General features: G+C 43.8%; 1 protein-coding gene across 1 annotated transcript in view; it reads left to right on the top strand.

Moving 5' to 3' along the window:
• Positions 1–7804: 7804 nt before the first annotated feature.
• Positions 7805–15849, top strand: part of FAM149A (family with sequence similarity 149 member A) — a 46017-nt gene continuing 37972 nt past the window's right edge. The window contains exon 1 of the mRNA XM_045785753.2: positions 7805–8873. Within this exon, the coding sequence (XP_045641709.2) occupies positions 8128–8873 (746 nt within the window). The 5' untranslated portion in view covers positions 7805–8127. The remainder of the gene's footprint in view (positions 8874–15849) is intronic.

Raw genomic sequence — 15849 nt, forward strand, 5'->3', positions numbered from 1 at the left:
TCTCGGCAGTTCAGAACGCAGAACAATGAAGGGACGTCAAGGACAGAGATGGCTACATTTGACTGGTACGGGTATGATCTGGCCTCTGGACCTTGGCAGCGTAATGCTGGGTGGCTGGCTCTTTCTTTCATGGGATGCTTTTGTCATATCTTCAGAAATGCCGAATCTTCCCTTGGAGCCCAACTCACAGGCGAGGCACGGCTGTGGTCAGCCACTCCCAGCACATCTTCGGTGACAGCCTGGCATCTAATAAAATGATTCAAAGCTTTCCATCACCCTGTCTCCACCCAGTCTTTCAAACTTGTCTCCACTCTTGCTGTATACATCTAAGGTACTGATTGGTGTTCTTCACAGACCGCCAAGATAACATCCCATAAAAGGGCCCCTGCCAAGTAAATGTGGGAAGCACTATATGCTATGTCCTCCTTTCAGAAATACACAGTGATCATCAGCGTATTACAAAACTAAGACGGCCTGCTTTAAAGATAGGTATTTAACTTTCTATGATTGAGGCCTTCCCTAAGCCAATTTGATCAAGAGCCCTTCTTATCATTTGACTTGTTAACATCCCGCTGACTGCATGTTCTGCATAACACGCTTTTGCAAGTCTAACCGTAAATGTTAGACTAAAGTTTGTAGCAGTGGACATAGAAAGGAAACAGACACATTCAATTTTACGAAAATATATGTTTACCATCCAGAAATTTTATTATGTTTCTGGAGGAGACCATAAACAATAGAGAATCGGGGAATTGGGACGCTCCAGAATTTCCTCTAACCTCCTCCAGCTCTGCAGTAACTATTCCAAGAATATGCTGGTACTCTGTTAGCAGTGGTCCAAGTCCCCACTGAAGCTCCAGTGGGAGCTCCAGTCCCCACTGAAAACCTTAGTTCACATTTGAAGTTTTGTGTGTGTGTTGTGTGTGTGACGTTGTTCTTTCTTATCTTGGTTCACTTCCAACATATAGTAAATAGTCACAAAATATTTGTGGATCGAATGATTAAAGAACTAAGTGAATGAATACACCCTGAACTCGAGCCACCCAGAATTGCTTGCGGTTTCGCCCACATGCCTGGCTCTTCCACGTTTCCATCAGTATGGAAATGTAGTTCTGCTTTCATGGAGGTCCGACATCCTTTTCTTGGCAAACGCATGCATTTCAAGGGTTAGGTCAGGCATCGGCTTCTCTGATAAGGAGATCTAACCCTTGTCCTAAGCTGACCTGACCTTGAAACTTAACAGCCGTCCTAAACACACCTCCTCCTTGGGATGAGTGAGTTGGCTTTTATCCTGTGCCAAGCACGCTTGGAAGGGAAGAGCTCAATCTTTTAAACCGTGTGAGTGCCTGCAAGGACTCTACAGAGGATGTGACCTAAGACCCACTGTTGCTGGTGGAAGAATCTGCAAATCCCGGCTAGAAGGGCTGGGTGTCAGCCACGTGACTTTGGAGGGGGCTCTTGGTCACAGCGTTTGCTCTACTCTACTTGTTTACTGAATATAACCTTTCAGTGCAAGGGGATTTGTACAGCTGTTCTGCTCAGGTTGTTTTGGTATAAAGCAGTCTTGACTGGGATAAACACTGGGTCAAGTGAGATCGTCCTTCCTCAGAGAAACCCTGTTACCTAAGCAGTGGTAAGAAACAGAGGGTCCCTCTAGACTTCCCTGAGAACAGTTCCAACTTCCCAGCTCGGCCGCTTACTGATTCTGCAGCTTCTGATGTAACTGCTCTCTGGTGGCTCATCTGGCATTTTCTGGCCTTGGAGTGTGTGTGCTCCCAAAACCAAACCTAGCCCAGAAGAGAGTGGAGCAGGTAGAACTGCCCTCCTCCCACACCCCTACACTCATTAGGAAACACCTGGTGATTTCTGAACCCAAGCGCAGTCTGTTAAGGGGGAGGAGGTACTAAAGGGATGGTCTGGGGTGGGAAGCTGGAGTTTCTGTTAATTTTGGCACAGTATGTTTTGAACATCATGCCTTTGAACAAATTCCAAAGGGAGCCCTTGGGCCCACCTCAGACTTGAAGGACAGATTCACCAGTTACATAGTATGTCCTCCATCTTCCTTCTATTTCTCTTGTTTCTTTTATTATCTGCTTTTGTTATTCTTTGTTTCTCTGTTCTCCTATACCCGGTGTGGAGGCATGCTTAGGAGAAAAACACAAGTCATATTAATTTAAAAAACCCTCTGAGGAAAACCTTATTGTACTCTTGATTGATCCTTGCAGGACCATACTGCAGAGTGGCTGAGCGGCTCGGGCAGTATTCCTCTTGAACTTCTAACACCACAATGCATCCTTCTAGGCAGAAAGGTAGGGGAAAGGGTCATTGGGCCTTCGTGGGGCAAAAGTTTATTTCCAAGCCCAGGTATCACTTCTTGCCTTGGCTGTACTTGGGGAAAATTACACTTGTGGATGCTATCAAACACCACTGAAACACAAGGGAACCCCTCTCTCTAAGATGTGGCTGAGTGAAATAACTCACATGTACTTGGCAGATATATATATATATACATATATATATACATATATATGTATATATATATATATATTCAAGTTCTTAGCCCATTTTTTGTCTTTAGCCCATTTTTAAATCAAGTTATTAGGGTTTTTTGTGTGGGCGTGGGGGGAGTTGTTTGTTTGTTTCTTTGTTTTGCTATTGAGTTACAGGAGTTCCGTATGTTTTTTGAAAATTAATCCCCCAAAGTTTCTAGAATGAATTTGGATGTGTGGTGGTGCTGGTGTCCCTGCACTACCAAGCAATTCTCCAACACCAGCTGGGTGTCCTACAATTTAACTCAGTTCTGACACTGTCTCCTGGGAGATAGGGTCAGATCCCATAGTTTTAGGGCTCAGTCCTGCAAGACTGTTTTCCTCGCCCCTCTACTTCAGACACCAGTCACAAGTACAGGGTATCCCCAGGGCTTCTGACAGACCAGCTACAGGTCAGAGGCTCCAGTGACCCCTTTTGGCTTCGATCCCTTATTGAGTACTACGGGATGTGCTATGATTATAAAGCAGGATAACCCTTATTTCCCCTTTGCTGATGATTAGTTGAGTGATGGACTTTTAATCTAGTTCTAGCCAATGAGACTCAGTTGGCCAGCTTGAGAAGCTTCTGGAAAGTATTTTTTTCCTTAATGTGAGGGAGAATGAAAGAGTGAGCTGTACCTTCTTTTTGCCTTGAATGTAGTTATTTGAGGGAAAGACGGTTGGTGCTGAGGGCACCATCTTGGGATCACGAGGAAACAGCCCATAATACCCTGCCAGTGTGTGAACAAAAAAGATAAAGAAAAGATCTGGCATCTCTGATGATGTTGGCAATTTAGGGCACCGTTCTCGGAACCAGTTTATGTGGGCTTCTTGCTCTGCAAGTGCTTGAGCCATGGCTGATGAAGGTTTTCTCTTACGTGCAGCTGAAAGAGCCTTAGAAGCCTCGTCAGCCTGCTCTCTGCTCTCTCTGCTATATCTCTCCCAGTAGATTTAGTCTCGGTCTATTCATAATCTCTGCCATCTAGAGCTGCTTTTTGATCAGTTTAAAGTTGTTCTTTAATATTTTTCCTTTGGTAGGATCCAGAACCCTAAATCAAATACGAAGACAATTTTCCTGAGGCTTTTGAGGCTTTGATCTCTCGGAAAGTACCATTATTTCAGGTAGGATCTATTTTCATCCCTGGATTATAGTTGAGGAAACTTAAGGACAGTAAGAGGCTTGGGTGTTGATCGGTGGCAGAGAGAATACGAACCCAGGGAGTCTCACTCCAGAGTCTAGCATACTGTAGTGTCTCTATTGTGGTTGTTTGTAAATATTTGTTGAATCAACAAACGTCTTTTACTATTAAGGAGCTTTAAGTTTTTTAAAGATTATTTATTCATTTGAGAGAGAAGGGAGGGGCAGAAGGAGAGGGAGAGAAGCACTCTCCACTGAGTGCATGGAGCCTGAGTGGGGAGGGGCTCGATCTCACCACCCTGAGATCAACTTGAGCCAGCACCAAGAGCTCCGAAGCTCAACCGACTGACCCACCCAGGCGTTCCAAGAAGCTTTACATTTTTTTATAACCAAATCTGATAGTCTTTTTCCTTGCAGGTTCTGGCCTTGGTGTCATGCTAAGTAAGGCAGTTTAAATTCTTAAACAGATTAATTACTCAGGTTATTTAACTTTCCGGTTTCCAAAACATAACATTTCTTCGTAGCAACATGGTCATAAATTCCTAATATTTTTTCAGTGATGCCGCCAAGCATCATTATACACATCGGAAAACCAATGCATCTAATTGTTAATTAACCAATATAATCAGAAGTTTTATCACATAAAACACTGCTTTGACATAAAGTCTTTTGTCTCGGTTAGGAGCAATGGTTTACTGCGTTCACTTTCATGACTACACCCGAGCTAGATCTTTGTGGTCTGTCACCTGGGGCTCATGTTATGAGAATGGTAGTTAACAGAGAAGCCTGGTAGCATCTAACATCTGTCTGAAAGACTGTTGATGGATGAACAATGGGTGTAAAAGACCTAGCATCTTGCTAAGAATTGTTTACCATGTTTGCAATTATAGGCCATTTTGAAAGGACATTCAATCAAAAGGATCAATCTTTCATCGTGCCTTCCTCATGAGGCTGGGTGGCCGGAATGTTTTATCCACTGCTTTCATTGACAATGATACTTCTTCCCCCATCCTTTTTATGACACCTGCCATTCTCCTTGTAGGTTTGAGACAATAATGATTTTAATTTGTAACTAGCTTTATAGAGCAAATACACCACTGAAGATGTTTATAAACATACCGGTCAGATACTATGATCATGAAGTACCCCAGTAATTAATTGATAGCCAAATAGTGTATTAGTTTCCTAGGGCTGCCATAGCAAAGTGCCACAAACTGGGTGGCTTGAAACAACAGAAATTTATTCTGTCATTGTTCCGGAAACTACAAGTCGGTATTAGGTGCTGGTAGGGCCATGCTCTCTGTGACCTATAGGGAAGAATCTTCCTTGCCTTTTTCTAGCTTCTGGTGATGGCTGTCAGTCCTTGACATTCCTTGGCTTGCAGATGCATCGCTCCAATCTCTGACTCTGTCAAAACCTGATGTGCTCCCTCTGAGGGCACATATTCCATGGAGCACTGGGTGTTATACACAAACAATGAATCATGGAACACTACACCAAAAACTAAGGATGTACTGTATGGTGACTAACATAACATAATAGAAAATTTTTAAAAAATAAGCTAGGCACAATAATAAAGGAATTTTATGTTCTATAAAGAAAAAACAAACAAACTAACTAACAAAAAACCTGATGTTCTCTCTCTGTGTTTGTCTTCAGATTTTTCTCTTCTTAAGCATATGGCAGCCATATTGAATTAGGACCCATCCTAATGATCCTGTCTTAATTTGACTACATCTGTTAAGACCCCATTTCCAAATAAAGCCACTTTCACACAAACTGAGGGTTAGGACTTCAGCATATCTTTTTGGTGGACATGATTCAACCAAGACAGATAGAATACATTTTAGAGGTAGAATACTTTCAAGCCATGTTCTGGAAGAATATGAGCTTTTCTCTAGTCTTATTAACAGTACCTATATACTTAAGGAAAAGCATGTGTGTAGAAAGGAAGTGGTTAGTAATGGAAGCATGGAAACATCTAAAATAAGGTTGCTTTTCTAAGAGGGAGGAGGGTGTTGGCTCTATGGTTACTGTCATATATACACACACATATGACTTACTCCCCTTGATTTGATTCTCTGCTCACCTAACAACCTTCCAACTTAATTTGGTGTTAACAGGAATTCCTCTCATAGGAAAAGAGCAGAGGACAGCTTTGCAGTTGTGTGATTATTAGTTAACATATTTGAATTCGGACTTATACACCAGTATATTTTGGGTCAGGTTAGTGGAGCTCTGACCTAAGAGGCTGGTCGGCTCTGAAGGTCTTGGACTGATCAGATTTTGGAGTCTGAAAAATCAGGAACTGTGAGATGCAGCAGCAAACAAGTGCTACTCCCCAGGAACTGGGTGACTTGAGCCAGGCTTCATTCCACAGTGGTTCTCCTTTGCTGCCTGTCCCTTCAAGTTATAGTACGTGTGTTCAGACTCAATCAGATGATTAGCAGCTGAAACACTGAAAGTACACACTCTAGAAAGGGTCTCTACTTGCCTTGAGGATTTAATTGTTCTATGAACCAGAATCAAGATCCTTATGAAATAAACAAACAAAAACTTTAGGAAACAGATTAACAATCTTGAATGAGTGCTATATGAAAAGAGAAACAGTTCAATGTTCTGATGTACCTCACACACTTCTGAGGCCACCTGATGAATTGCTACAAAAGAGAAACAATGAGAATAGGAGAAATGTCGATGGTCCAAAACCTTGCTGCTTCCGGTGTCCTTGCATGATGACAGAGTTGGTGCTGCTTGCTCGATTTGACTCTGTGACCCCGGCCTGTAGTTTCTAGATGCGTCTGCTACTTTTCTCCTCTTTCCCTCATTTTGATTCTTCACTGTGTGCTGGTGCTTTATATTCTGAAACTGCATGCTCTTCCCTTTCCCAACATCCAAGGCCTTTTATAATCTGACCCTTCTCTGCCTTGTCTCTTACTTCTCTTAAGCACATGTGCTCTTCTTTCCTCAAGTGAATGCTGACTGCGGTGCCTGCCTTGTTTTCTGGGACACTCACCTGACACTTAGCTTGTGATATTAAGCTGATTATTCCATATTGTGGGAAGAGAACTTCTCCTTTTTTACATCTTCATGCTTAACACAATCTTGAAGTAGAAAAGTGCCCAGGGTCTGTCTGATCATGGTAGTTGGACGCAGAAAAGGGCTCATGACAGGACATGACTATCATAAGTGGAAGACTGGTTGACTGTCTTCAAGCCGATGAAAAGCTTGGCTTTACTATAGAAATGTCCCATGGCTCAGAATACGGTTCTATAACTTGCGAAAGACTCAAGTATATGGTCGTGAATATCAGTTAATTTATTCACTACCAGCCTTATTCATCTCCTTTCCCCATCTCAAATCAGAAAACAAACCTCCTGAGATGAAAACAGAAACCCTCTACTAAATATGAATTTTTAAACCCTGTCACTATCTTATTTTTAAATCTTTCTCAGAATTGACCCCACACTCCTGCAGATATAGTCACACTCATAAGTTTATCTTTCACACATATTTCTTCAGATTTAGCAAAATGCAATTTATTCCACTTACCTTTCATATCTGCCTTTGAGTTTGTATCCTACCAGTCTGATTATAGTTTGAGTTCTCAAACATTTTTATTATAGAATCTGTCGGTTCACTCCAATAGGTGTTTTGAACACATGCATTGTATATGGATTTTACTATCAGAGTCCAGTCTTCTTTCCAAGTTCTTGGGTGAGGCACCTTGCTGTTATCCCCCTATGTCAGCTTTAGTGACACACGTTGAACATGGCCCTAAGGTGGCAGGAGCGGGCGCTGCTGTTTCAAGTCCATTCGCCTGAATACATGTTTGTACTAACCTTCCCTCCTGTCCGAGGGCCGGCCACCTTCCTGACCCTGGCACATCTGGTCTTGCCAAACCCTTTGACAAGACCTTTTGGAGCCAGGGTTACCCTTCTCAAGGTGGTGGAGGAATTGCAGTGTTTCTTTAAGGCACGACTCAAGGAGGGGAGCCCGTGTCTGCGTTGTGGACACAGCCCCAAGCTGCAGTCTGGGGCCCAATTAGCGATGAGCTAAGCAGGGTTTTTGTTTAGCTTAGCAACGGCCTGCGCCGTCCCCGGGGGCCCGCCGGGGTATCTCCGCGGGCGGAGGCCCAGATCACGCTCCAGCCCGCGCTGGCGCTGGGCGGCTGCGGCACGTCGCCCCCGTGGGCTCCCAGACCTTTGGCCCTCGGGCGTCTGGAAGCACTAGGCGCAGAGGGGGCTGCTCCCCACAGAGGGCGGCCGCCGCCGGCAGTCTCAGCGCTCTGCAGCCGACCAGGCTGTCGGGGAGGTCAGTGTAAAGCTGCGCGGGGCTGAGCGCGGGGAGAGGGTCCTCGGCTGCGAGAGAGCGCCGGAGGCCCCCCAGCCTCCGCGGCGGGCGGGGACCCCAGGACAGACCCCGGGGCAGCCCGGGCCGGATCCCAGGGGGCGGCGGTGCATGGAGCCCCGCAGCCCGGCTTCCCGTGCGCTGGAGGTTCAGGCAGCAGCGGGGCAGCATCTCCGAGACTGGGACATGAAGGTCGCTGTGTTGGACCTGGGGTCTCTCTTCGCCAAAATCTTCAAGACCTCGACGGCGCCCCCGGCCGTCCCGTCGCCGGCCGCCGCCTCCAGCCGCTCGGGAGGCGCTGCCACCGGACGGCGGGCGGGCTCCAGCGCGGGCGCCTCGCTGAGCGCGGCCCCCTCGCTGAGCGCGGCCCCGACCCCGGCCCCTTCCCCCGCGCGGGCGCCCGACTCCCCCTCCGCCTCGAGGGGACCGCCCGCCTCGCTCCATCCTGCGCTCGCCGCCTCTTACCCCGGGGTCTCGGGGGCGAGCCGCGCGGTGGAAGCAGTAGGGACCCCCCTCTCGCTGCCCAGTAGCCCGAGAGCCGCCGGAGTTCAGCCCCCGCCCCTGGCCCCCGCCGGCAGCGGCCGCAGCGCCGCAGGCTCCCCCGCCCCCCTGGTGACCTCGGCGCGGCCGTGTGCGGGCGCTGGCGGGGTGTGCGCGGCGCTGCGGTCGGGCGGGGGCGCGGCGGGCGGCAGCAGTCTAGCCGAGAGCCCACGGAGCACCCGCCAGTCTGGGCCCGGAGAGCGAGAGCCCGGCGCTTGGATACCCGCGGGGCCTGGCCCCAAGACTCTGTTCTTGGCCCTGCCGGACATCGGCGAGGAGTGCGCCTCGGACAGCGACTCGGAGGACGGCGGGGAAGCGTGAGTAGCCGCGGGGTCCCGTCTGTCTTGGGTAGGATGTCTCCCTCCTCCTGCCACACTCACTTTCCGGGCGCGGGTTCGAGGACTGCACTGTTCGCAGTAACTCCCACTAACTCCCCTGGGCCGCCCCTTGCACTCTGCCTGAGTCCTGCCTGCTTGGCTAACTGTTCTGTTCAAACACGCGCTGTGACGTGCTTTTGCTCACTTTGTCAGACGATCCTCTGCTGTTCACAGCAGGGGTGGGAGGGGAGACCAAGCAGCTTGAAGGAAAGGGCAGAATGCTGTTTCTCTTCTAGGCGAAGCGTTCATTTAGATCGTTTGATTCCCTGGCTTCCTTAGGGACTTTGAAAGGCCTCCAGTCCCATTCTCTCGTGCAGAATATGACAGGCAAATGTGCAGCCCAGCCGAGTGCGCACGTTGGCGGCTATGATTATAAGAAATGGTGAGACAGGTGCTTCCCTACTTTTCAAAGATCAGCCACAACTCTTATCCCAAATGGGAGGGGTTTTGTTTGTGTGACATGTAAGTAATTTACATATGTACAACATCATCTGACAGAAATGGGATTTGTAATGCTCAGGACACTTGTGATCACATACCCTAGAGCTTCTGAGTTACTGCCGCAGTGCGCTGAGGTTCTGCAGAGACGCTGCCTGACCTCATGGAACATTTCGCTGGGGATTGGGGAACACCGTCTTCAACACGCACACACACACACACTATCCTTCCACCATCAAGTACAGTGATGAAAACATTCCTCTAAAAATGTGCAGTTTAGAATTAAGGTGAATTTTATTTTTTAATGAGCAGAACATACGGCTATTCTTTTTTTTTTTTTTAATTTTTTTATTTATGTGACAGAGAGACAGCCAGCGAGAGAGGGAACACAAGCAGGGGAGTGGGAGAGGAAGAAGCAGGCTCCCAGCGAAGGAGCCCGATGTGGGACTCGATCCGGCAACGCCAGGATCACGCCCTGAGCCGAAGGCAGCCGCTTAACGACTGCGCTACCCAGGAGCCCCACATATGGCTATTCTTAAGTGGATACAAAAATGTTCAGCCTTCTGAATCCAATAAAAGAAGAGTGAAATGGTCAAAAGCGGACCAGAGGGGCCCATTCACAGATGGAAATGTCTACATTATAATCTAGTGAAGGAAGAATAGTCAGGCCTGCTGGCACAGAAACACTTCCCCACCTCTTCCTCTGCCCTGCCCTCCTCCTCTGCCCTGCCCTCCAATGGACTGGAGAACTTTTGCATTAAAACCGATTCCAACCCTATTACAATTTAAATAGCTGCATTTTCACAATGCTGTGGGACATTCATCTCAGTGCAAAAATAAACAGTTAAATAACATTAGGTTTTCTTTTTATTTAGTAGGAAATGTATTAATCAATTGATTTTTCCCAAAGGAAAATCAATTGCATTTGGATAAGTGGCTAGAATACCTATCCTGTGGAATTAGGCCTCTGTTATTGGCTACTGGTCCTTAACACTTACGCAGTTAATGTTTTATGAGCAAACAGTTCTATACACTGACTTTAAACTCTAGGCTTAGCGCTTTATACAAACAGGCACCCAGACATTCAGTGTGGCCAGGGAAAGAACTGGTGCTGGTTTCAATCCTCAAGTATCTTAGTCCATGTTTCTATTGTCCAAAAATTTTTAAGAAGCACTTGTTGAATGACACCGTATTTGGCATTATATACAAAAGTGACTCTTATGCATTAGTAAATGTATCCAATTTTACTGAAAATATAGGCATTGAATTTGAGATAATTGCTATGAGAAATAATATGCACAGATATGTGCATTCAAGAATCTCTCTGATTATGTGTGTTCATACTTTCCTAGGACATCAGACAGCCCTCTGAGTGCACCATTTTTCTCTTGTAGATACACAAATCCTCATATTCCCTTCCTTTCATGCCTCAGTCCTTTTTCATTTATAAAGTTTACAAAGGGACAAGGAGAAAGGAAAAAAGCATTAAGGTGATTTTTCCTTCAATACTACAGACCTTTTGTGCCTTGGAGTATGTTTTTTCCCTCCCGGATTTCTGGGTTAGCTATTTATAATATTGAATAAACAAGCATCATTCAATGATGGATTTACATTATATAACTACGACCTCACCTGCCAGTTTGCAGAGAGTGCTATGGATTAGAGCCTGTTTGATTAATATTAAAATCGAGTATTTGATTGTCTAACGCCTGGGGACTGAGGAGGTGGAGGTGGTTAATGCAGGAGCGGGAAGAAAAAAGCAGTAAGTAGAGAGAGTGTGGAGACATGGAAACAACTGGAAATAAACCCTGAGAAACACGGATCTAATGGTAAGACCATTACACTCAGTTACAAAGGAAAATCCTCATCCACAGTTTATATTTCTTTGAAGAAAACCCATGCATTTTACATTCTGTTTCTGGACTGTTCTATTCAAATTAGAGATAGTGAAATTTATTGGAGTAGGGAAGTATGCAAACTTTCTTTCAATTGTGGGTCTTTTTTTTTTTTTTTTTTTTTTTTACTACAGTGCTGTATAGCAGCACGAATTTTGATCTCTGAACCACGGATTCAATAAATGAATGGCCCACAGAAGGAGGCCTTGCCCTTTGCATTCCACCAAGGGCATTGGCTGCCACATCTGAACCAGAACTCATTCACACTTTTTCAGTCTCGCCCACACCCCGCACTGCCTTTTTGCACTTCTGAACTACACAGTTACCACCTTGGGAAAGGTCTTATTCTGTCTGTTCTGGAAATACGAGAAATGCTAACAGTAGGAAAGGGAGGTAGCTAGATAGATGGACAATAGCTGTATGTGAATGTTGGTAGATTGTGAACTTCATATGGTCAGAAAGGATTTCTATCTTCTGTAAGTTATAGCTGCTGGCATATAATTATTGTTTGTTTTGTTTTTGTTTTTGAGTGATTGAGTTCCATCGTCGGAGTCATGTTAGTGTGGACATTATGGCAGTAACTGCCTGCAGGGCTTGTTCACTAGGCTGGCAATAACACGAATGCAGGGGCTTATCTCGCAGTTCATCCGTTTCCGAAGCAGCCCAGGGTTGGAGCGATGCCCGTGCAACCAGGAATCAGAGAGCGGAATTCTAATCTCAGACCATCTGCTAGCTGTGTAATTCTGGGCAGGTTATTCAGTGTTCCAAACCGTAGGTTTTCCTCCTTGATAAAATGCAGCTGAGAATAATACTTGCCTCATAGGGATGTTCCAAAAATTAATTGCAATAACATCTTAAGTGCCTAGCACATGGAGAAAAGCTTTAAAAATGTTAGCCATGATTACCATCTGCTTCTTGGCACAGAAATGAAATTTGAGAGCATGTTTCCTGAAAGGATACATTCCAGGTGAAGGAAAGAGTGGCAGAAAAACAGAATTCATTTGCAGTTATCATCTGACTGCAATACCTGGCATCTCTTAGTTCCATTATTTGGGAGAACAAATTAGAGTACTCTGTCATCACAATGGACAGAAGATAAAGGTTACCTTCATTGGTACAACCGCTGGTTGTGGTATAATACCTAGAAGAAATGTATTTGCTACCCTGGGATCAGACTTTTAATTTTTAATTTTTACGACCACCTCAGAATAATCAGTAACATCACATGTTGTTCCTGGCCCCCCCTTTGTACAGCTCTTGGCCATTCCTACCCACTAGCCTTGTGATTCAGTTCACACATTACGTCCTATTTGGACTATAAGCTCTTTGTCCTGTGCCACTGAAGACGACACATGCAATAAATAAAGCCGTACATATAAAATGAAAAATATAGCAATAAATATAAAATAAAAAGCGATTTTATTAACTTTCGTGAGTAATCTCATAAAAATCTAGAGGCAATTTAAATGTCCTTCCTTAAGAATAATTGCTGTCTTGGTTCTTTCTGTTCGTTGTCTTAGAGTTTCCCCAAAGTTAGCGTTGTTTTCTGCTGGGACTTTGCATTTCCTCAGGGATGAATAGTGAGCTCAGTAGACAATTGTCATATGACTATTACTTTCTATTACAGTCTTATGACCATTACCTTTATTAAAAATACTAATAACTTGAGTTGGTTGTCCACATATTTACTTAATTGTCTAGCATTTGCTTTAACTGAAGAAAACAATTTCATTTTTACTGTCTTATGCAATCGTTTTTTATGCTTTAAATCATCTTCTTTACTTTGTTATATTTAAAAATCTCAAAAATTATATTTGAGCTAATAATTATATGTTCTGCTATGTATTTAAAGAACACCTTTTAGCATTTTTTTTCTAATGTAATAGCTAATATGTATAGCACTTGATACGTGTTAGGTCCATAACTACAATCCTATAATGTGGGATATAAAATCTTGATAGTTCTGGAATTGTACTAGTTAATTCAAATTAGGATAGTTTTTAGAGCATAGATTGGAAGTCAGATTGACTTCAATTCAAATCAGACTTCATAATTTTTCTGAGGCTATTAAGAACAGAATACTAGTTAAGTATTCACCTTATTTATCTTTTCATCCCTAAAATAGGTGTTAATAATAATACCAAGTCAAAGAGATATTGTAAGCATTAAAAGTGATAATATATGCAAACATCTCCCATTGGTGGCTGCGACATAAGCACTCAATAAGTAGCTATTACTATTGGCTCATAATTATCCTTTTCAATATCTTTTTCTTTATCACCCACCATCAGCATTCTTTGTATAAAGTATAGTTTATTGCTGTGATTTCCAGTAAAGATTAATATATGATTTCCAAAACTTAGTTGTCAACGTGTATTTATAAAAGATCTGTTCCTTTTATTTATTTTTTATTTTTTTTATAATAATATTTTTTATTATGTTAGTCACCGTACAGTACATCCCTGGTTTTTGATGTAAAGTTCCATGATTCATTACTTGCGTATAACACCCAGTGCACCATGCAATACGTGCCCTTCTTAATACCCATCACCAGCCTATCCCAGTCCCCTACCCCATTCCCCTCTGAAGCCCTCAGTTTGTTTCCCAGAGTCCATAGTCTCTCATGGTTCATTCCCCCTTCTGTTTACCCCCCCTTCCTTCTTCCCTTTCTTCTCCTACCAATCTTCCTACTTCTTATGTTCCATAAATGAGTGAAACCATATGATAATTGTCTTTCTCTGCTTGACTTATTTCACTTAGCCTAGATCTGTTCCTTTTAAGACCCATAGACCCATAGAGCTAGACCTTCTGAGTAATCAGAACAGCAACTGGAAATGAATCTTATCATCAAAGAATAAGAAAAATAAGATGAATGATTCAGGAGAGGTTTTAGACAAATTGCCATGAGCACATGGTTAGGGGAAAGTGTCCACAGATAAGAGGAAGGGAGGGGCTCAGGAATCTGAGTCCTAGAGAATGTGCCAAATTGGGGCACATGGAGACTTTGGATTTGGAAGGACATTTCAGGAGACTAACTGTGAGCAAATCATGGAGGCACAAACTGTATGTCACGCAAGGAGTTCAGTTTGTTAGGAGCGCAGTGTTGGTGAGAAGGCGTCAGGAGAAAACCAGGGAGAGCTTGAATACCAAACTCTGTTTAGTAAACACTGGAGAGGCCACTGAACGTTTTTAGACAGAGAAGTGGCGTGAATAGGACTGAGCTTCAGAAGGAGTAAGCTAATGCACAGGAGAGTATAAACCCAGAAATAGTAGATCGCTCTGGCAATAAACCCCTTGAGAGGTACGAGGGCCTGGGACGCAGATGATAAAAATAAAGATACTGGGATGATAAATATCACAAGAATGGCAATGCCTGGGTACAGCTGAAGGAAGCAAGAAGGAGAGATGAAGATCTTTCACATGGCTGCGAGGAGAATGCCGTTAATAAAGCAGGACCACAGAAGAGGGTTTGTTGGGTAGATGAGGAATTCACTTTAGGACGCATATTGAGTTGAAATCTTAGGAAAACAACCGAAGACGGTGTCAGGCAGAGAGCTGGATGTTTGTTAGTGGAACTTGGGAGAAAGATTAAGGACTGGAAATACAAGTATGGCAGCTTTCCTTATGCAGTTGGTGGTGACTATGTACAGCAATTACGAATTCTACAACAGCGCGTTACATCCTCCGCAAGATATAGTAATCTGTTTTTGTTGTTGCTGGGTTTTTAAGATCTTCTAAAATTAGAGGTGTTCTTCACTGTGCTAGACTAGCATTTCTCAACACGTGTCCCATCAGTTACCTATTCCTAGTCCATGATGAGTACAGAAAGTGGGAGTAAGCATTTAGAAACTTCTATAGTAATTAACAGAGTAACTTTATGCCTATCGGCTGATAACAAAACATTTGTGTTTGTATTTTGTGCATCTGTGTTTCCATTTCATTTTCTAGCTTATTTATTTTTATTATACTTTGACAATTATTTATCCACAATGAATTGGAAAGTTTTTTTAAATGGTCTCACACTACACAATAGTTTAAGAAGCACTGAGGCAGACTTGACTCAGATACTGTTAGACCACAAGGGGCAAAATATTTCAGGACACCAAGAGAGAAAAAACCAGCCAAATGATTATACTATCTTTTTACTCTCCCTAAAATACTGGGCTAAGCAACATTCAGAGTATCTCCTGGTTAAAGATGAGATTCTTTCAGTTGCTCAAATGATCTAGACTTGCAAATATACTCTATTCACAATACCTTTGGGAGCTGGGGCCCTGGGAATACAACCTGTAGCCAAGAGACCGCTGCGCAATACAAGGGGGTTTCTCATACTATTACTTTTTTTGTTTTTTGAAGTTGTAAGCCAAAGGCTATGCCCATCATGACTCTCATAATTCATTCACAACCCTTGATGGCAATTTGTCTCATAAAGCATAACTTGCAAACGTACATACTTTCCAGACAAAAGGAACTTTTGACAGGAGATTTGCAAACATGATATGTTTTCTTCTCTTGTTGCCCATCTATCCTCTTTGGGAACAGTCCTTTGTTTGTGATTAAGAGATAGTCATAATGTCTTAATC

Source organism: Ursus americanus, chromosome 27 (genome assembly GCF_024610735.1).
Source record: "Ursus americanus isolate L20-20 chromosome 27, mUrsAme1.1.p, whole genome shotgun sequence".
In the NCBI taxonomy this organism is placed as follows: Eukaryota; Metazoa; Chordata; class Mammalia; order Carnivora; family Ursidae; genus Ursus; species Ursus americanus.